This window comes from Contarinia nasturtii, unplaced genomic scaffold (genome assembly GCF_009176525.2).
Source record: "Contarinia nasturtii isolate CC-2019 unplaced genomic scaffold, AAFC_CNas_1.1 Cnas_scaffold_2367, whole genome shotgun sequence".
NCBI classification, from domain to species: Eukaryota; Metazoa; Arthropoda; class Insecta; order Diptera; family Cecidomyiidae; genus Contarinia; species Contarinia nasturtii.
Genome location: NW_022199689.1, coordinates 987,232 through 1,008,673, shown reverse-complemented (window position 1 = coordinate 1,008,673; position 21,442 = coordinate 987,232). Strand labels below are relative to the sequence as shown.

The 21,442-nt window shown below is 32.4% G+C and overlaps 5 protein-coding genes across 6 annotated transcripts; 1 reads left to right on the top strand and 4 right to left on the bottom strand.

Annotated features, from left to right (window-relative positions):
* The first annotated feature begins 49 nt into the window (after positions 1-49).
* On the top strand, positions 50-4,712 carry LOC116348308 (luc7-like protein 3). Of its 2 annotated transcripts, XM_031779285.1 has the most exons (6): positions 50-379; positions 448-955; positions 1,022-1,303; positions 1,390-1,581; positions 3,972-4,077; positions 4,142-4,712. In XM_031779285.1, exons 1-4 carry the CDS (start codon positions 275-277, stop codon positions 1,473-1,475), a joined length of 981 nt encoding a protein of 326 aa, XP_031635145.1. In that variant the 5' UTR covers positions 50-274; the 3' UTR covers positions 1,476-1,581; positions 3,972-4,077; positions 4,142-4,712. The 2 variants fall into 2 exon arrangements, with proteins under 2 accessions (XP_031635145.1, XP_031635144.1); XM_031779284.1 differs by having other exon boundaries at positions 3,972-4,712.
* A 2,838-nt stretch (positions 4,713-7,550) lies between these two features.
* LOC116348303 (WD repeat-containing protein 74) lies at positions 7,551-9,280 on the bottom strand. Its single transcript, XM_031779279.1, has 5 exons — positions 9,112-9,280; positions 8,378-9,031; positions 7,959-8,319; positions 7,832-7,878; positions 7,551-7,688 (listed from the first exon to the last, which is right to left on the bottom strand). The coding sequence occupies exons 1-5, from the start codon at positions 9,197-9,199 to the stop codon at positions 7,627-7,629; spliced, it is 1,212 nt and encodes a 403-aa protein (XP_031635139.1). The 5' UTR covers positions 9,200-9,280; the 3' UTR covers positions 7,551-7,626.
* Positions 9,281-9,745: 465 nt separating this feature from the next.
* LOC116348312 lies at positions 9,746-11,173 on the bottom strand. The gene is made up of 8 exons (XM_031779289.1): positions 10,940-11,173; positions 10,720-10,856; positions 10,590-10,650; positions 10,435-10,521; positions 10,281-10,355; positions 10,067-10,194; positions 9,913-9,994; positions 9,746-9,848 (listed from the first exon to the last, which is right to left on the bottom strand). The coding sequence occupies exons 1-8, from the start codon at positions 11,099-11,101 to the stop codon at positions 9,771-9,773; spliced, it is 810 nt and encodes a 269-aa protein (XP_031635149.1). The 5' UTR covers positions 11,102-11,173; the 3' UTR covers positions 9,746-9,770.
* Positions 11,174-12,348: 1,175 nt separating this feature from the next.
* On the bottom strand, positions 12,349-14,130 carry LOC116348310 (spermidine synthase). The gene is made up of 6 exons (XM_031779286.1): positions 13,943-14,130; positions 13,759-13,817; positions 13,493-13,613; positions 13,382-13,409; positions 12,706-13,119; positions 12,349-12,632 (listed from the first exon to the last, which is right to left on the bottom strand). The coding sequence occupies exons 1-6, from the start codon at positions 14,012-14,014 to the stop codon at positions 12,457-12,459; spliced, it is 870 nt and encodes a 289-aa protein (XP_031635146.1). The 5' UTR covers positions 14,015-14,130; the 3' UTR covers positions 12,349-12,456.
* Positions 14,131-17,667: 3,537 nt separating this feature from the next.
* On the bottom strand, positions 17,668-19,569 carry LOC116348297 (cytochrome P450 9e2-like). The gene is made up of 2 exons (XM_031779265.1): positions 18,511-19,569; positions 17,668-18,398 (listed from the first exon to the last, which is right to left on the bottom strand). Exons 1-2 carry the CDS (start codon positions 19,409-19,411, stop codon positions 17,749-17,751), a joined length of 1,551 nt encoding a protein of 516 aa, XP_031635125.1. The 5' UTR covers positions 19,412-19,569; the 3' UTR covers positions 17,668-17,748.
* Positions 19,570-21,442: the final 1,873 nt, after the last annotated feature.

The window sequence follows — 21,442 nt, the reverse complement described above, 5'->3', positions numbered from 1 at the left end:
GACATTTGGCACACATGTCAGAATAGCTAGGACGCCATTTTTTCTTTCTCTAATTACAATACGTGCGAATAGTAATTTTTCATTTGATATTGAATAAACAGTCTCAGATTTTATCATTGTTCATGCTGGCAAACGCTTTCAAACACATTGATTTTTCGATAGAATCATTGCTGCCTATAATATTTCTGCGCTAATACTAACTATAAAATCAAAAGTGTTGTTAAAAATAGAAAATTAAAGTTGTTAAATTTATTTGTTATAACACGTAATTAATATGGTGGACACGGCAAGGCAACTGCTGGATGAGTTGATGGGTAGAAATCGAAATTTGGACCCAAACACAGCAAAAACGAAAAAAATTCAATGGAATGATCCGGAAGTAGGCTAAATACAAACACAATTACTATTTCTTCATCAAATCATAATGAATGTAATTTTTTTTCGCAGTATTGTTTGTATTATTTGGTGAAATTTTGTCCCCATGATTTATTTGTGAATACAAGAGCTGACTTAGGGCAATGCACAAAATTACACGACGATGAAGCGAAACGGTTGTTTGAAGAGGAAAGACCATGGGCCCGGAAACGAAGCTATGAAGATGAATTTCTTCGATTTAGTAATCACATGATAAATGAAGTGGACCGTAAAATTGAAAAAGGACGACAACGTTTGGCATTGATGAATAAAGTTCCCGATGGAGCTACACCACCAGCGCCACCATTAACCAAGTTCCAAGAAATGATGAATAATATGAATGCTCGAATTAATAAATTAATAGGCGAGGCTGAAGAAGCCGGCAGCCGAGGTGATGTTGAACAAGCACAAAATCTCATGACCTTATGCGACCAAGTTAAGGAGGAAAAAGATGCGCTTATTAAAACTCATGAAAGTGAACAAAACTCGGAAAATGGGTCAAAATCCCAATGGAACGAATATGCATCGAATGAAAAACAAAGTATGTATATATTAATTTTCGGCAAATATAAATTGCATGTGGAATGATTCCAAATATCAATTTCAGTGGAGGTTTGTGAAGTATGTGGTGCTTTTTTAATTGTTGGTGACGCTCAACAGCGTATTGAAGACCATTTGTCAGGTAAACAACATTTGGGCTACTCAAAACTTCGTAAAGCCGTTGAAGAAATGTATGAGAAACGACAAAAAGAACGTGAAAAAGAGGACAAAGAGCGTAATCGAGGAAGACGAGATGATTTTGATCGACGTAGAGATAATAATCGAGATCGTAGGGACAGAGATCGACGTAATCGAAGCCGAGACCGAAATCAGCATCGAGACCGACGATGTAAGTTGAAGTATTCAAATTAAAAAAAAATCAAATTTAGGTTTTTTATTTTAAATTTTGGTTACTTGATTTTTTTTTTCGTTTAGCCGATGACAGAGACCGTCGTGATCACCGCTATAATCGTGACAGACGTAGACGTAGTAGTCGCAGTCGCAGCTCAAGCAGACACTAAAATTCAATTCGATAGTCACACAAGTGCAAGGCGCCATAATCAATTAATTTTAAATGAGGTACCCTCAAAACTTACAAAAAAAGCTCAAAAAACCAACACGAATCAGGTAAGTGATTGTTACAAAAATTTATGTGTGTTCATATACACACACATACACATACAAAACACAAGTCTCAATCATAGCAAACAACTTGAGCGCACTATGTACGCATCTTATTTTATAATTGTATATAAAATTTAATCAAAATGACAATGAATAAAAGAAAAAAATAGACTGTGTCCACCAGGTTAGTTTAAAAAAAAAACATGAGAATAATTGTTTAAGTTAAGAATCAACGTTTGAACATTCGTGTCAGCAAAGAAACCGTAGAATCTATATAGCTTAACATAAGCATGCATCAAAAAAATAGATCGTTTTTCCTCCTTTTTTTAAATTTATTTTTAACGTTCATTTAATTGAGACAAGTCGAGATTTATTTTTTATAAGAGTTAATTTGCACACATACACACACACATACTTTATATATATACAAGTCGTCTATTCTGTTTAGCCCATATAATTTGCATTGTAAATGGGCGAGAACATACCGAACATACTTTCAATCAAACCAATTTACTGGCGAGTGATCGTTCCAAAGCAAATGAGGTACTTTTATCATTTTTAAAATTAAGCTTGAAACATTAAACGAATAAATAATTGGACATATATAATCGAATGACATGCGTCAAGAGAATCACAACCGACACAAAAACACAGACAGAGGGCAACTGGATTGTGACATTTTTGCTATCTGAACCAGATTATATCGAATCTGCTGCTTTAAAAAACATACACACACAATTATCTCGAACCTAATAACTCTTTAAATTTGAGGTATTTTACATGCATTTATGGGCAAATCGAACAAAAAAAAAACAATCTTGAACTTATCACAAAGGCAACGATTTTCAATATTTTTTTACTGTTAACCCATTCGAGTGTGTCGAAAAATATGAAACCATTTCCTGCATTGCCAATAAAAAATACTAAATTGTTTCTTTTTTAATACTACGTAGGTTGCTCCATAATTTTTTTTAAAATGGTACTTATAGTGTTGCCCGATGTAAACCATTCTCATATTCGTAAAGTTTGATGTTTTGGTATGTATTCGTGCCCTGAACCTTTTGTCGTACGAACGCTATTTGTATTGTTTACAGTGACTGGTAAACTGCGACTCAACAAAAAAATGAATTTTACACGTGAAGATTTTCGTAAAATGATTTACTACGATTTTCGAAGTAAATTATCTCAACAACAGTGTTTCGATCGACTTCATTTGGCCTTTGGCAATGAAGCACCAACCCTTCAGACAATTTATAACTGGACCGAGAATTCCGTTGCGGTCGTAGTTCGCTCAAAGACGAGTTTCATACAGGTCGTCCAAAATCGGCTGTTGTGCCACAAAACATCGATGCTGTCAGAAAACTGATTATGGAAGATCGTCATGTGACCTACCGTGAGATTGAGGCATCTTTGGGCATTTCATCCCACAGCATACATACAATTTTGCATGAACATTTAGCCGTAAAAAAGATTTGCTCTCGTTGGATCCCACATAAATTGACCGATGAACAAAAAATGGCTCGTGTGAGTTGGTGTAAAGAAATGCTCAAGAAATTCAATCGTGGTGCTTCAAAAGACGTTAATAAAATCGTCACTGGTGACGAATCGTGGATATATGCCTATGAGCCCGAAACGAAACAGCAGTCGACTGTATGGGTCTTCCAAAATGAAGATAACCCAACGAAAGTTGTTCGAGCAAGAAGCACTTCGAAGCGAATGGTCGCCTGTTTTTTCGGGAGAAGTGGTCATGTGGCAACCGTTCCACTAGAGGATCGTAAGACCGTCAATTCTGATTGGTATACCACCATTTGTTTGCCCGAAGTGTTTGGTGAAATAAGAAAAAACAACCACCGTCGCAAAATAATTCTTCATCACGATAATGCGAGCTCTCACACATCTTTTCAAACTACTCGATTTTTGACCGGTCAAAACATCGAACTGATGGGTCATCCACCGTACAGTCCTGACCTGGCACCCAATGACTTTTTTTTGTTCCCAAGCGTGAAGAAAAAACTACGTGGTCAACGATTTTCGACACCAGAAGAAGCAGTTGAAGCGTTCAAAACACACGTTTTGGAGATATCAGTTTCGGAGTGGCACGAATGCTATGACAAATGGTTTCATCGAATGCAAAAGTGTATCGATCATCTCGGGGAATATTTTGAAAAACAATAAAACCATTTTCGACAAAAAACAACTGTGTTATATATGTTTTTAAAAAAAATTATGGAGCAACCCTCGTAGTTGTATATAAACAGAAAATGGTTTTATATTTTAGCGCAATTTTTTTTAGAGAAGAGCAAAATTGCTAAAGATTTCTGTTTGAATCACAAGCTGCTTTTATTTCTGTTCCAGTTCTGTTTTCATTAATGGTCACTGTTTTCTCATTTCAGCTTTTGCGACACTTGAATTACCAAATGGGTTTAAAGTCTTTACGGCCAGTTACTTTTGTGAAAGTAAATATTCAACGTTTTAGGATAATTTGTTGGAGCGTTCGAGGTAATTAAAATTGACAAACATAGAAAAAACCTAAATCGTCCACAGAAAGAATTACCAATTCTAGCTATCGATTAGAATGCTCAAAACAACACTACCAACTATAACAACACTGGCCAATGTCATCTAACCGAGAATAGAAACATACATTCAAGGTGCGCTCTGAACATTTTTTCATAAAAAATAAATTAAAATAATTTTGAAACATTTACACGTCTCCTACCGTAATTGTAACGTTTAGTCAAGTCGCAAACTTTAACCCAAAAAATCATTTAGTTTATATATATTTTGGAAATAAAAAAAGTGAATATAAGAAACACAGGGCGCCTTCAATTCTGACTTTAGAAAAAGAGAATTGAATTAATATTGCATTTAGACTATAGTTATATTTTATTTTAAGCAATTTAAAATAATTTCAAAATTATTCAGAGAAATTTGAAAAAGAAACCATTTTTTTGGTCAAGATCAGCACAAATAACCACAAGTTTCAAGTAGGCAAAAAACGATATACATTTCGTTTCCACATCAATTTAAAATTAGTAACGATTCTCGCTTTGGTTACGCAGCCAACTTTGATTTTCTGTTTGGAACATTTCAAAGAAGAAATAAAAAAAATTCTAAAATCAAAACAAGCACAATTTTTTTGTATTATTTTTTTAATGAAAGTTTTGGATTTCTTCCAGCGTTTTACTTTTCCGCACACACCTAGTGTGTAAGGTAAAGTATTGGAATCGGTCGAAAAGTTAACACCCTCAAAAAACGTATTTTCTGGGTGTTTTAGGAGCCAGGGAACACGAATCTAGTGTTTTTTCTATGTCCGAACGTATGTGCGTGGTACCCTGTACGCTGTACGCAAAAATTTGTTAACACGATAACTTTCAAACCAGAAAAGTAATTCAAAATCTGACTGCACAGGATTTTGAGCGACTTTGGTTGATACAGTGAAGTGTCATGTCTGGTGTGATGCTCATGGCCATCCATGGGAAAAATTCAATTTTTCTTCCAAAAATGATATTTAATGTATTCTTAAACACTCAAAAATATGTATTGGGGGGTTTTTGGGTACGAGAAAACTGAATCTGATATTAGTTTTGCGATACAAATAATTTTCGACACACTCTTCATCGAGTATCACTTACAGTCGGCTTTCAACGCGACTCGATATAAGAAGCGCCATCTCTTTCACGCCAGGTTCTCATATATTTTTTTCTTGCAAATATTTTTTTGTTGCTAAATTGTATAAATTGAATAAGTTTTGCAATAATAATAACGAAAATAATTAATAGAATTTATAATAAATAAAAAAAATTGAAAAAACACACAAATATTTTATATTATATGATTCACCAGAATAGCTTCACTTCGTGTTGTTTACGTTATTTCTTTTGACAGATATCAATGTTTGACAAATACATATTTTCTCCACGTAACCATCTCTACATGGTTTACAAGGCAAAGCTACATATCATATAATATAAAATATTTGTGTGTTTTTTTCAATTTTTTTTATTTATTATAAATTCTATTAATTATTTTCGCTATTATTATTGCAAAACTTATTCAATTTATACAATTTTGTAATTTTATTTGCAAGAAAAAAATATATGAGAACCTGGCGTGAAAGAGATGGCGCTTCTTAAATCGAGTCGCGTTCAAATACATTGTCAATATACAACGCAAGTGATACTCGCTTTTCATACAAAAATTTCAAAAAAATTGGATTTCTGTATGGAAGCCATGCCTGTTACTTTTCCGCATACCTACACTAGAAAGGTATTGTATTAGGCCAAAAAATTAAAGTCACCTCAAAACATGTTTTCTATGCATATTTCATATAGAAAAGTCGATTGGAGATGATTTTGGGGCATATTAATGTGCGTCGCTGTGTGTGATGTGTCCTGTGTCCTGTGGCGTGTTGCCAAAATTTTTTAACACGATAAATCTTCTTCCAAAAACTCAATTCAAATTCTGACATTGCAGGATGATTTGGGACTACTTGGAGACGTGCTGATTAGTTTTTGAGCAATATCTGTTGACCGTTGTAATTTTTGGTCCCAATGGAGTACCCACAATCATACATTTTTGACCATTTTTCAACCATTTTGGTGACACGATGGTTTCGTGCTCAGACATAAAATTCAAAATCTGACTTTACGGGATGATTGGGCACTACGAGGAATTGATTTGGTCAAATTTTCAACGACATTGATTGATCGGTGTAACACTTAGACTCTGAAGAGGCACTTATGAGAAAAATGTCTTAAAATGATATTCTTTCAATTTGAACGCTGAAAGAATGTTTAGTGGGGGTTTTTTTGGCACGAGAAACCCGAATCTGATGTTAATTTTAAGATGCAATCAATTTTTCACAGTCTTTTCATACAAAAATCCACAAAAATTTCATTTTTGTATGAAAGACTTGCCTTTGTGGTACCGTAATGATGTGAAACTTTGAACAGGCTATTTTTTTATTGAAATTTCTTTAAACTTGGTGTGATTATTTATTTTGATAAGAAAATAATATTCACAAGTTTTCACGGTAATTTAAGTTACTGCAACCATACATAGACCATAATTTCAGTTTATTCGCAAAATTTCGGTTCCATGCGGAAAAGTCAGCTTGCGTACGTAAGCCTCTTTATATGATATCGTAATAAGCTGAAACTTTGCACAGCTTATTATTATCACACAAAAGTAACATTCTGAGAGTTTGAAGAAAGTTTAATGCATATTAGGGGTACCTCCCAAACAAAATTTTAGATTTTTCGCTCAAAAATGAAAGAAGCGATAAGATGCCTGAAATGATAAAAAAATAAAATTCACGTATAGTTGGCGCTACATTCTATGTAATAAGCGTATACTTTCCTCTTAGTCCGTTGCAATGGAAAACAAGTTTGCATAGAATGCAGCGCCAACTATATGTGCATTTTATTTTTTATCGTTTTAGGCAATAAATCTATGGTTTTCTTATGGCTTCTTTTGTTTGGGAAGTACCCTAACATACATTGACATTTCTTCAAATTTGCTGAGATTATGTAGTTTGGCAAGAAAATGAGATTTACAAGTTCTCATTGTTATAAAATTACTGTAACTACACATCCTAGGAAAAATCCGATCAATTTTGAATCAACAAAACGCAATAAATGTTTGTTTGAAGTAATTTGATCACCATGAAAACTTGTGAATCTTATTTTCTTGACAAAATTTACAATCTCAGCAAATTTAAAGAAATAGAATTTGGGAGTACCTCCCATACAAAATTTTGTATTAAAATTTCTTCAAACTTTCAGAATGGTACTTTTGTGTGAAAAAAAATACCCTGTGCAAAGTTTCACGTAATTACGATATCATACAGTCATTGAGAAATGTATCATAAATTATTTGTAATAAATTAATGTTGTGGATCACATTGCGGAAAAGTTCATCTTACGGATGTAAGACATTTTATTAAAAATAAAAATTGAAAAACATTTATCTTGGTTAAGATATTTATATTTAATCAATATAGGATTTTCAATGAATTTAACTAAATTAGTTAAAGTAAAAGAAATTTTACAATTTTTTCTTTTTCTTCATTAATGTGTTGAATGGATTTATACGTCCAGTCGATTTACCTAGAGTTGATCAGAAGATAAGAATGGAAAAAATGGAAATTAATCAATATGTAGTAATGGAACAGAATGGCAAATGAATCGAAGGAATGGATCAGGAATTGTAGAGTAATGGAATAGTAATTTTTAAATAAGTATGCCCTTACCAGTAGATTTACGTTTCTTTTGTTTGCTATTTGACTCTTCTCCGTCACTAAAAAGAAAATAAAAATAAACATTTAATAAATCTAAAAGATAGAGATTTCAATGAGTACAGTAATTCTTCATTCTTACACAACAGTTGGCATGCTTTTAAAGATTTCATCAAATTCCTTCTCTTCGTCGTCATTGTTGTCGTCACTACTGGTGGCCTGCACTTTTGACATATTTTTTTCATCAGAATTCTCACTTTCGTCCTTTACTTTGACCGGAGTGTAGTTTTTCAGTAACATTCTAGTGGCTTTCGATTTGACATAACATTGATACTGTAAAACAGTTGATTCAGCATGATGAACTCGCACAAATCGGTCAAGCGAAGCACTGTAAACGAATTTTCCGCTGCTATCTACTCCAATATCACTGATACTACCAGCAAATCCTTTGTATGTATGCAACACATGTTTCATTTTACGTGTATCAAATGCATGCATTACACCTGTCAAAATTAGAAAAATTAATTTAAAAAAAAAATCGCCATTTATTTCGCTTCATACCTGTTGTTGTTCCGGCAAATACAACATCACCATGTAGTGCTAGACAAGTGTAGCTGATTTGTTCTTTATCGTTTGTATAGTTAAAAAGTGGACGGCGTTGTTCTCTCATGTCGTAATATCGTATGTATCCATACCGTGAACAAGTTGACAAGCAATTGGCATCCATGAATCCAAAATCGGTGTCCCATATCGGAACTTCCAATTGCAAAAAATCGTTGGGCACATTTTTCGTTTTGAAAATACATTGATTCGATTCTAAATTCCATACTTTCAAATTATTTTGTCGTTCTTTTCCGCCAGTAGCAATTAATTTCCGACTCACATCGCATTGTCTCATTCGGGACATTGCATCGCCTGTTTCTAAGAAGGTCGCTTTTGAACCTTGAATTTGAATTTTACCATTGCCCAACCCGGCAATGATTTTACCATTAAATTTTGCGATTCCAACAATTGGACCATGCTCAAATGTATGGTTGGCGGTAAAAGCGTGTAATTTTGGCTCATATAATTTTACTACAGGTTCTACGCGACCAATTAATATTTCATCCACATCATCTCCAAAATTTAACGCTGTAATTCGGCTTGTTTTTGTTAGAGACTGGATTTCTTCCAAATTAGTTTGTTTGTGTGGATTTTCATCAGTCAAACCAATACCTTAAAATATATAACACATTCTTTCCAAGTTATATGTAACATCATAAAATCTGAATGGAAAAACAAAATAAAATGCTTACGTTTTATGGATCCAGTATGTGTGCCGACGAAAATTTCGTGATTTTCCACATAAGCTGGATTTTTAATATTTGCCGTCGATATTTTCATATTTAATATGTTTGAATAAACACTGTATTATGAGCACATGGACTAAAACTGATGCCCAATATGTCATTTGGTCTACTATTTTGACGTTTGCTTTGTATTTGTATATGAGTGTATGTCTTTTTGTGTTTTTTCAACGCCATCTCGTGATCATAAGTTTAATTTCGATATTCTGGCTGTTCAGTCCGGTTCAGTTTCACAATACAATACAACACACACTTACACTCAAATGTAATTTTCAATCATTTTTTTTTTATTTCAGATCAAAAAGGTGGAAAAAACAACAGACTCAATTCTGAATGCAATAGAATTTATTTGTTGAAAATAAAAGAATTTTTTTTATTAAACTATGTAATGAATGTAGGATTTTATATACGAATCTCGATGTTTTATTGATTCAATTACGTGGCTGCTGTTGATTAGGGAAATATTTTTGGCTACTTAATGGTTATATTTTTGAAAATGAATTAGAATTTGGATAGAGAAGAAAATAGTCATATTCATATACGTGGTCTAATTTAACAGCTTGGGTTCGGGGATTTTTTTTTTCAATTTATGAATGTGAGAAAGGTGTTTATTTTTTCTTTGAGGCACACTCAGCAACGAGCTGCTTCAGAGCACTGACGATGCTAACAGCACTACACGATCCCACCTGTTTCAAATAAAAAAGTTTAGTTAAACGACAAATTTGAATATTATATACTGATTGAACTCACAGATTTAACCAATTGTTCCAACAGAACCTGAAGCGAGCGTTCAATTTCACTTCTTGCGATGTCGAGACAAATTGCTCTTTGCCTAAAAAATTAATTGAAATTTAATCGAAACTAAAAAAAGTAAACTTCCAGCTAAATCATGTAAAACAATTACGTTGGTTTTTTGCTCTCCTCACAGATTTGGATTTGATTATAGTATGCTTCGCTATAAATCTTGAAATCTTTTAATAATTCGGCAGCTGATTCGTCTTCCAGTTTTTTGGCCAGTTGCAAAATGCCTTTCTATTATATATATAAAAAAAACAACATAATATAATAATTAAATAACAGAAAAAGATGCATATGAGTTATTTTTAGAATTTACTTACCGTAACACATTTCTTTGTATTGAGACAGTCTTTTGTTGGAATGAAGAATGGATTGCAATCACCGTCGCCCGAGCACTAAATTATTTTTGGAAAAGAAAAAAATGTTGTAGCAAAACAAATTTAAAAAAAGTTCAAACTGAATGTGAACACATACAATTGGTTTGCAATCTTTATTGATGCAATCGGTAAGAATTTTATTAATATCTGATACAAATTCTTCATATCCTTCATCTCCAGCAATCTATAAAATATAAAAATTATAGGATTTTACATAGATATTTTTTTTTATGATGAAAGAAAATTCCGTACCCCATGAAGCCATTTTTGATATCTGCACTGGAAGCGATCAAAGGCAGCGCTTGAACATTCACTATAAAAAAGATGTAACATTTTATGAAAAATTCTGAAAATGTTGGAAATATAAAAAAGAAGGACTTACATAAATTCGTTAGGATTACAGATATTTTGACATCCTTGAATGCACAAGCAACGTTCTTGAACGAGTTGAAGATAAGCGGATAGCCATTTCTTTGGATATTTGCCATCTTTTTGATTTTGAAGCCCTTTAATTGCTTTCTGAAGCGATGGAAAAAAGTTGAAAGTATGAATGTTATGAGCAACATCATTTTCAGAAGAACTTGAAACATATCAACACTTACAACTAAGCACACACAATTTTTCTCTTCACACGAAACGTCCGTGCACTCTTTTTCACGGCAATAACAATTTTTTCCATCGATAACTTTATTGAATGGTGGGGGTACATCGCCACAAGCTACGAACGCCACTACCGACAGGAACCCTATTATCATTAATTTCATTTTAAACGATGGAATCGAATTTAATTGTTACAATTTGATTTAGAAAAATTGAGGACAATTTCAAGATGAGATTCAAATTCCTACTGAATTGCTCAAGCATCATCCTACCTTTATATCATTCATGTCTTGAATTCAGTCAAGATAAATTGTGCAATTGCATCGCACGATTTAAATATACTGCAAAATCGTTGGCAAATTGCATTGCAATGTGAAATCACAAATGTTTCGATTTACGTTACGGGCAATGTAAATAGAACACAATATTTTTTTCACCATTTTTTGCATTTGTCTGGCATATTTCGATTTGCACAATTCTTAAATTTACACAACCATTTGTGTGGCAACAGAGAATAGACGTGTGAGTTTAAAACACCCCATTTTAAATATAATCGCTGTCTCAATGTCATGAAATTCGTTGAATATGAGGAAATCACGAGAAAATACAGATTTTATTCATTGTGAACAAGTCTAAATAAAAAAAATATATTAAGAAAATATTGGCAATTTTTTGTGCACTTGCCGATGAATCAATGAGAAAGAAAACTTTTCAACTTTTTATTGCAACGCATTTATTTTTGACCTTTTATTTTGCAAACCATTAAAAAGCACAATTTAAAAATAACAATACATTTATTTCAAAATATCATGTGCACTTATTGTAAAATATACCATTATTTATGGTTGAATTGACAAATATGACACTATACAAATAAAATTTAAATATAAAAAAATAGTTTTTTTATTTATAAAAAAAAATAAGGAAAATGTATTGTTCTATTCAAAGTTGTTTAGTTGCATCCCGAAACTAAACAGTTTCATCGGTTTGATCTCCAAAATCTTCCAATGTCACTTCTCTTGCAATCTTTTCGTTGCGAATTTTCTCGTTCTCACGATCCTCTAGTAGTTGTGCAATGAGTATAAAAAATGTGAATGCCAAATAGATAATGCCCAGGCCAGAGAAAAAGACTGTCACCAACATATTTTTTTACTATATATGCAATTTGATTTCGTTTTAATTCAATGTATTGAAAATTATTACAATTTTTAAATGTAGTCACCAATTTCTGAATAAAAACAACAACGTTTTCTTTTCAGACTCAAATTGAATGTACGTTTTCTCTCAGACTCAAATAAAAAACAAACTGATGCAATACAATGTATGAGCATCTGGTTTCTAGACACGCATGATAGCTGAACACATGACGCTAAAATACAATTGACAGCAACAAAAAAAATATGCAATGACATTTGATAAGAAATTGTAAGTTTTATTGAAGTGGCACATTTAAAAGTATATTTAATAAATGCAAAATAAGTTCAATTCAATACAATTGATTAAAAAAATCTGCCACTTATCAACCATACAAATGTTTAGATGTGGCGCGTGGTAATCCTTCGAATGCAGCGCGATGAGTTTCAGCTGAATAGTACTTTAAGTTCATCAATTCCAATTCATCATCGCTGAAGACTTTTTTCGGTGTTTTCAGTTCATCTTTGTCCTCTGTTGATGCAATGATGAAGCCAATTTGACCTATGTATCAACGAAAAAGAAAATTGTTCAACTTTTTATTGCAAACACATTTGTTTTTGACCATTTATTTTACCACATGGATATGATGGTACGGATGTAATGGCATATGCAACAGTAGAAAATTGTTTACGACAATGATCGAGAGTCGATTTAACATGATCGATATCTGTCCAGAATGTACCGCCTTGTGAGCAAATTATACCATTTGGTTTGAGTGCTTTTTTCATCAAAGCAAAGTATGATTCTTGAAATAGTGAAGTTGCAGGTCCAATGGGGTCACTGCTATCGGTGATTATGACATCAAACAAACCAACATGTTGCTTCATGAACTCAAATCCATCACCAATAGTGAGACTCAATTTTGGAGAGTCAAAACCACATGCCATATTTGGCAAGAACTTTTTCGAAAGTTCCACCACACGCCCATCGATTTCAACTTGATAAACTTTTTTTACTGCTGGATGCTTTACAACCTCACGTGCCACGCCTGTAATCAAATTAAAATCGAATTCATTTTCTTGATCAGTTATCACAAAACCATCAAAAATTATCAAAAACACACATGACATGTGTATTGACATTTCAATGGAAACTATCGCATAACAAAGTATTTTGAGCAAATTTTTCAATAGCGATAAAATTCAAGATTCGGTTTCATTTTCACACATTACAAATTACATTTTGTTGCATTTTATAATGATTGGAAATTTTTAAAAATGAGATAAGATTAAATTATATATTGTTCATACCACCGTCTCCTCCTCCAACGATTAAACACTTTCAAATTAAAAAGAAAATATTTTTAGTTTAAAAAACTAATACTTTTATCAGTCAATAAATCAATTATTTAATCATTTTACTGTTTCTGGATTTGCGTGACAACACAGCGGAATAAATGAAATCATTTCCTGATATGAAAATTCATCCTTCTCTGTACATTGGATTATGCCATCTAAAATCAGTGCACGACCATGTGCAAATCTGAACGAAATTTAAATTTGAAAACAAAATGAATATTGTTTAAGGACATTGCGTTTATTGCGAAGATAATATGTTTTTATTAAATCAATGACCCCTTTTTAAACATAGAATATTATTATTTACGTATCAATGAGTTTATACATACGTCGAAATGATAGAGATGTCTTGAAATTCTGAACGTTCTTCGTGAAGTACTTCTTTTACCTAGAGTTGATCAGAAGAAAAGAATGGAAAAAATGGAAATTAATCAATAAGTAATGGAACAGAATGGAAAATGAATTGTGAGTAATGGAATAGTAATTTTTAAGTAAGTATGCCTTATCTTTTACCTTCAGACTGAAACATTGTCCAGGCCACAGTTCATTGATTTCGCTAAACCATCCTTTTTGAATTGCGTCCATATTGCTGCAATTTTAATCACAAACGACATGCAGTAGACCACAATCAACAGATGAAGACCAGTATATAACTCAAGCAATCACCAACTGAATCAATCGTATTGCAAACTTTTCTATTCCTTTATATCAACAAGTTTCATACTATATAATGCAATAAACACAGTAAACATACACAAAATATAAAATATATTATACTATACGTATGGATTGATCTATAGATCATAAGTATATCGCAACACAAACACTCCTTCACGTTTGCACGTGTATGTTTCTATTTTTTTCACACATGAAAATTTCGCCGAATTCTTTCGCATTGAGAATGCGTTTGTTTGCGTGTGAGTCGACAGTGGCGGTCATTTGTGTTTGTTTTTAGTATGTATTGGTATCTGTATAGTCGGATTTTCATAAAAAATGAAGTAGCTTACGTACGCAAGCTGACTTTTCCGCATGGAACTGAAATTTTTGGAATAAACTGAAATTATGGTCTATGTATGGTTGCAGTAACTTAAATTACCGTGAAAACTTGTGAATATTATTTTCTTATCAAAATAAATAATCACACCAAGTTTAAAGAAATTTCAATAAAAAAAATAGCCTGTTTAAAGTTTCACATCATTACGGTACCACAAAGGCAAGTCTTTCATACAAAAATGAAATTTTTGTGGATTTTTGTATGAAAAGTCTGTGAAAAATTGATTGCATCTTAAAACTTACATCAGATTCGGGTTTCTCGTGCCAAAAAAAACCCCCACTTAACATTCTTTCAGCGTTCAAATTGAAAGAATATAATTTTAAGACATTTTTCTCATAAGTGCCTCTTCAGAGTTTAAGTTTTACACCGATCAATCAATGTCGTTGAAAATTTGACCAAATCAATTCCTCGTAGTGCCCAATCATCCCGTAAAGTCAGATTTTGAATTTCATGTCTGAGCACGAAACCATCGTGTCACCAAAATGGTTGAAAAATGGTCAAAAATGTATGAATGTGGGTACTCCATTGGGACCAAAAATTACAGCGGTCAACAGATATTGCTCAAAAACTATTCAGCACGTCTCCGAGTAGTCCCAAATCATCCTGCAACGTCAGAATTTGAATTGAGTTTTTGGAAGAAGATTTATCGTGTTAAAAAAAATTGGCAACACGCCACAGGACACGGGACACAGGACACAGGACACATCACACGCAGCGACGCACATTAATATGCCCCAAAATCATCTCCAATCGTCTTTTCTATATGAAATATGCATAGAAAACATGTTTTGGGGTGACTTTAATTTTTTGGCCTAATACAATACCTTTCCTACACTAGGTGTGCGGAAAAGTAATATAATCAGATATGGTACCACACATGAATGGGTAAGAATAATCATGAGCTCCAAACATTCTTTAAAAAAATACTGATACAAGACGATGAATTAAAATAAATGAGATACTAACTCGCGTTTAAAATAAATCTGATACTTTTCAATTCGTTCAAGTATCAAATTTATTTTCAATTCTGTTTAGTATCTCATTTATTTTAACTCATTTGTGCATAATACCGAGTCTCCGAGAGTTTCATATAAGCCTTCCCATGTAGATGGTAAAAGATCTTGAAAAATGAAAAAAATAATTAAATTTTTTTCTTCGATTTACAAATACTATTTAATTTTCTGTACCATCTGGTGAAATCAGAATGAAAAAAATCGCATTCCCTATCACCCAAATCACGATTGGCATTCGGTCACTATTCAATAGGTGTTACATAGGAAGTTTATGTGAAACTCTCGGAGACTTGGTATAGAGCACCCAAACAGTGAAAAAAGTCCAGATCGTGAGTTATATGATATGGGATGCGATTTTTTTCATTCTGATTACACCAGGTGATACAGAAAATTGAGTAGTATTTGTAAATCGAAGAAAAAAAATTTAATTATTTTTTTCATTTTTCGCGATTTTTTCACCATCTACATGGGAAGCTTGTATGAAAAACACAGAAGACCGCTGAAAATGCACTGTCACACGTCCGTACGTATTTTGCATTTGCCATTTCAGCGGTCTTCCGTGTTTTTCATACAAGCCCATTATTTCCCATGTAGATGGTGAAAAAATCGTGAAAAATGAAAAAAAAATAATTATTTTTTTTTCTTCAATTCTCAAATACTACTCAACTTTCTGTATCACCTGGTGAAATCAGAATGAAAAAAATCACGTTCCTTATCATGCAAATCAAGATCTGAATTTTTTTCACTTTTGGAGTGCTCTATACCGAGTCTCCGAGAGTTTCATATAAACTTCCTATGTAACACCTATTGAATAGTGGCCGAATGCCAATCGTGATTTGGGTGATAGGGAATGCGATTTTTTTTCATTCTGATTTCACCAGATGGTACAGAAAATTGAATAATATTTGTAAATCGAAGAAAAAATAAAATGTCTTACATCCGTAAGATGAACTTTTCCGCACTGTGATCCACGACATGAAAGAAAACTAAATCTGACATTAGTTTTAGATAAAAATAATTTTCGAAGCACTTTTCTTACAAAAACTACTAAAGATGGGAATTTTTGTATCGGAGCCATGCCTATATGATATCGTAATCATGTGAAAATTTGCAGAGGTTATTTTTTTCACACAAAGTTAACATTCTGAAAGTTTGAAAAAATTTCAATGTATATTAAGGGTACTTCCCATACAAAATTTCGTTTTAGAGCGAAAAATCCAAAATATTGTTCGGGAGGTGCCCCTAATATTCGTTGAAATGTCTTCAAACTCTCGGAATAGTATTTATGTGTGATAAAAATAACCTGTGCAAAGTTTCAGCTCATTACGATATCATACAAGCATGGAGTCCATACAAAAATCCAAATTTTTTGAATTTTTTGTATGAAAAGTGTTTCTAAAGTTGATTGTATCGCAAAACTAACGTCATATTCGGTTTTCTCGTACCCAAAAACCCCCCAATACACATTTTTGAGTGTTTAAGAATACATTAAATATCACTTTTGGAAGAAAAATTGAATTTTTCCCATGGATGGACATGGGCATCACACCAGACATGACACGTCACTGTATCAGCCAAAGTCGCTCAAAATCTAATGGTTTCTATTCCTCGGCACCCCCAATCATCCTGTGAAGTCAGATTTTGAATTACTTTTCTTGTTTGAAAGTTATCGTGTTAACAAATTTTTGCGTACAGCGTACAGCGTACAGCGTACAGGGTACCACGCACATACATTCGGACATCGAAAAAACGCTAGATTCGTGTTCCCTGGCTCCTAAAACACCCAGAAAACATGTTTTTTGAGGGTGTTAATTTTTCGACCGATTCCAATACTTTACCTTACACACTAGGTGTGTGCGGAAAAGTAAAATTTAATTATTTTTTTCATTTTTCACGATTTTTTACCATCTACATGGGAAGGCTTACATGAAACTCTCGGAGACTCGGTATTATGCACAAATGAGTTAAAATAAATGAGATACTAAACAGAATTGAAAATAAATTTGATACTTGAACGAATTGAAAAGTATCAGATTTATTTTAAACGCGAGTTAGTATCTCATTTATTTTAATTCATCGTATTGTATCAGTATTTTTTAAAAGAAAGTTTAAAGCTCATGATTATTCTTACCCATTCACATGTATGTATAAAATAATGTGAAGAATTCAAATGTTTCAATTTCCAAAGTAATCAATTTATTGGTGATAAGCAAGCGAGATTATATCAGTTAATACAGTATAGATACTTTATATTATTGTCTCGGCATAAAACGAGCCCATAGACCATTTTCAGCGTGCATGTTGATCGAATTCGGTTTCAAGATTACTGGATTCGGTGTTTTATCAGATTTATCAATCTTAAATTCACGTAACAAGTGATAAAAGAAGGTTTTGGCTACCATTAAAGCAAACCGCGAGGCAATGCATGTGCGCATTCCATTTCCAAATGGCAAATACGTACATGCTTGAATAGTTTTACGATTTTCTTCGTTAAATCGTTCCGGATCAAATCGATTTGGATGTGACCAGTATTCTGGATCACGATGAATAGCATAAATGGGTATCCAAATGGCATCGTACGTTGTCAATTGAACCACATTTCCGTTTGCTTCCAAGCGATACGGCTTTGCCACTTGTCGATCTGATTGTGATACTGGTGGCCACAACCGAAGGGATTCTAACACAACCATTTCCATGAACTTAAACCCTTTGATAATTTCATACGTTACCGGACCACCATTTAACTCTTTTTCAATTGCAATTATTTCATCGTAAAGCTTTTGTTGAACATCTTGATTGCAGGCAAGCTCATGAGTCATAAAAGATATAAGTGTAGACGTTGTTTCAAACCCAGCAAAAAAGAAAATCGCACATTGAGCCACAATGTCATCATCTTTCCAATCTATAATAATTAATCGTTGACAAAAAAAAACAATTGAATAAATTGATGTGACTTTTGTGAATGTTAATATCTACGAAATTTTCAAAGATGCAATGCGAAATTTATCACTTACCGTACTTTTTGGTGGCATTACCATCAGCATCTTGTAATGTACCCTTTCTAGCTTCCATTAGCAAATGAATCATATCTGGACGAAAAACATTATTTTTCTCTCTGTATGCCATAGTCGAAAGGACTACATTGCGAAAATAGTTGCACAAGCTCTCATCCAAAAATGGTATACGACAAAATTTAATGAGTTTTGGCATTACATCCAGAAGAAGAAGCTTTATACCTTGTATGCCATCAAAATTTGTAACTTTTTTACCAGCCAAATAGAATTCATTCTCATTATCAGTGACTGCATCCACCTCCAATCCAAAAGCACTCGTGGCAATTAAATTTGTCGTATATCTTGAAAATAAATCTTTCAATTCAAATTCAATGGAATTTGATGATTTGCTGTGTCCTTTGACCAGTGTTAATATAAATTTATTTGTACAATCACATATTAAATCAAACATCATTCGCATTTTGTTGCCAGTAAATGATGCCGATAGAACGGAACGCATATCTTTCCATTTTTGATCCCGGCTAAAGAATAAACTTCTTGCCAATATTGAATCCAAATTTTCGTCAAAATTGCTTTGATGATTTAAAAAATGCTCAAAATCTTGTGTTGTAATCTTTTTCACCAACTCTGGATTACGAACTACGAATACAGGATAGGTGAGCTCATAGATGCCAAAAAATGGCTCGTTTGCAAATCTAAAATAGAAAGAAGCCACTGAATCGGCAAATGATTTATTGCCAAAGAAAAATTCGTGTAATGTTCCAACAAATGGCCATCCTCGAATGAATTTCGTATTTCGGCTCGAAAAATACCACCAATTTTTCAGTATACAACTGTACATTAATATTAAGATGCATGTTACAATAAACAGCAAAATATTTGACCAAGTAAATACATTCATTGAAACTTCGAATTATTTCAATTCAATTTATGTTATTGCTTTTAACGAAGAATATTTTTCTATTAAAGATATGTTGGTGAACACTTTTTTTTATTATATGGTCACTCCAAATCATTTAGTGTTAATGTTCAATTTCATTCTAGAAGAAAACTGTAAACAATAAACGATTACTATATTTTTTAATATTCGGACACATTTAAGCGACTCACAAAATCCAGCACAAAACAAATAACGATGACAACAAAACAATTTATTTATTATGATGTTGCAAATTCTAAAATATGATTGTCATATTATATTATGCGAGTGTGTTTTGGTTGGCCATATAAAAAAAAGAGTGATTATTTGCAAGTACACCTTTTCTTCTCTTTTTTGTTGGGTCAGCGTTCATGAAGAGATAATGCTCAACAAATTAAAATGAATGAATAAGTTAGCCCATAACAATGCATTTAACTGTGTGCTGAAATGCACAAACAAAAAGCATTGAGTGTGTTAGTATATACAAGTGATAACACCTCGCTGTATAAAAATTCGGTGTAGCGGAAAACAGTATTAAAAACAACAACATATTTATTTTTATATTCTACACAGCTTGTTGCAGCTACATACGATAACAGCTTATTTGGTATTGGTATAACGAGTTCTGACAAAATGTTTGTAAGTATCAGCATATGCATATATATATATATATATATATATATATATATAAAGCTTTTGAAATGGTTAGTCACAGAATAAAGTAAACCAAACCAATAAATGTAACTAAGTATTTCATTTGTCGCTGATACAAATCATATTTCGTTTTCTTGAACATTAAAAAGTTAATGAATGCATATTCGCGAAAAGCAAATACATTAGTACAAGTCATTACTGTAAATATGCTATAATATTTATGCTTCTGATTTAACAAGAACAGAATAAATTTGTAAATTGAATGACGCATAAGCAAATATTGTGACTATAGCCCACTATAGCCATAGAATGATCTAAATTATGCATACCATGTGTTGCTGTTTGTGGCGCTAAAGTTCATTATCAAAACAAATTTTTCGATACTACACACGAATCATAAAGAATTCGATTAATATTCATGTATTTGTTACTTTCGATTTAATTCTTATTTGTTGATTATTTATAATTTTACATTATTTCTTTCTGCCAAATAAATAATAATAAATATACGATATTCGTATACGATATACAAAGTCTAAACGAAAAAAAAATTGTTTTAGATACATGTTCATGTCTCGTGTGCGTGTAATCTGAAATCATAGAAATCGTAGTCGTAATATATATACTTTTGATTCGACATGATACTGATATTGAGCACTGTATTAGACACACGTTTCAGATGTCAACATGTTTCAATGTACTGGTACACGTTTGTTCTTGACCGTGACACGAGATCACCTCATGATGGAACCATGATATACACACTTATATGCGATTTTTGTTTATACATTTACTGTGCTGATAACACATGTAACTACAAATGCGCCATTCAGACCAAAATTCAGACAAACAAACGCTGTGTAAATTTATGTAAATATTTATTTAAAAATCATTCAGATTAATTATATTTAATAATCTAAACATTAAAAACTGAATAAAAATAGTTTTATGTCTTCAAACATCCCCAAGAGAAGATGTCACGGAATATACATTTTTTTAAATTTCAAATTGTCATCTCTTTCTGCAAACGTTTATAATTTCTATTTTGGTTTGGCTATGAACGTGATGTTGATCACACGAAATATATCTCCAAATAAATGCGGCAATTTATAAAAGTGAATTTAAAAGAGACAAAACAAAACACATGCTTTTTGAAAACAAACATATATACTATACATATATTATATAGATGTTCCTATGTTTTATTGACTCAAATTAAGTTCCTGTTAAATAGGACAAAGTGGAATTGTGAAGTTCAGATATTCTAGATTATATTTCAGATAAATTTCTATAAAATTATTGATTGTAGTTTATGGTTGATTCATTATTAGACCATTACGTCCGTTATTTTCTTTGGAA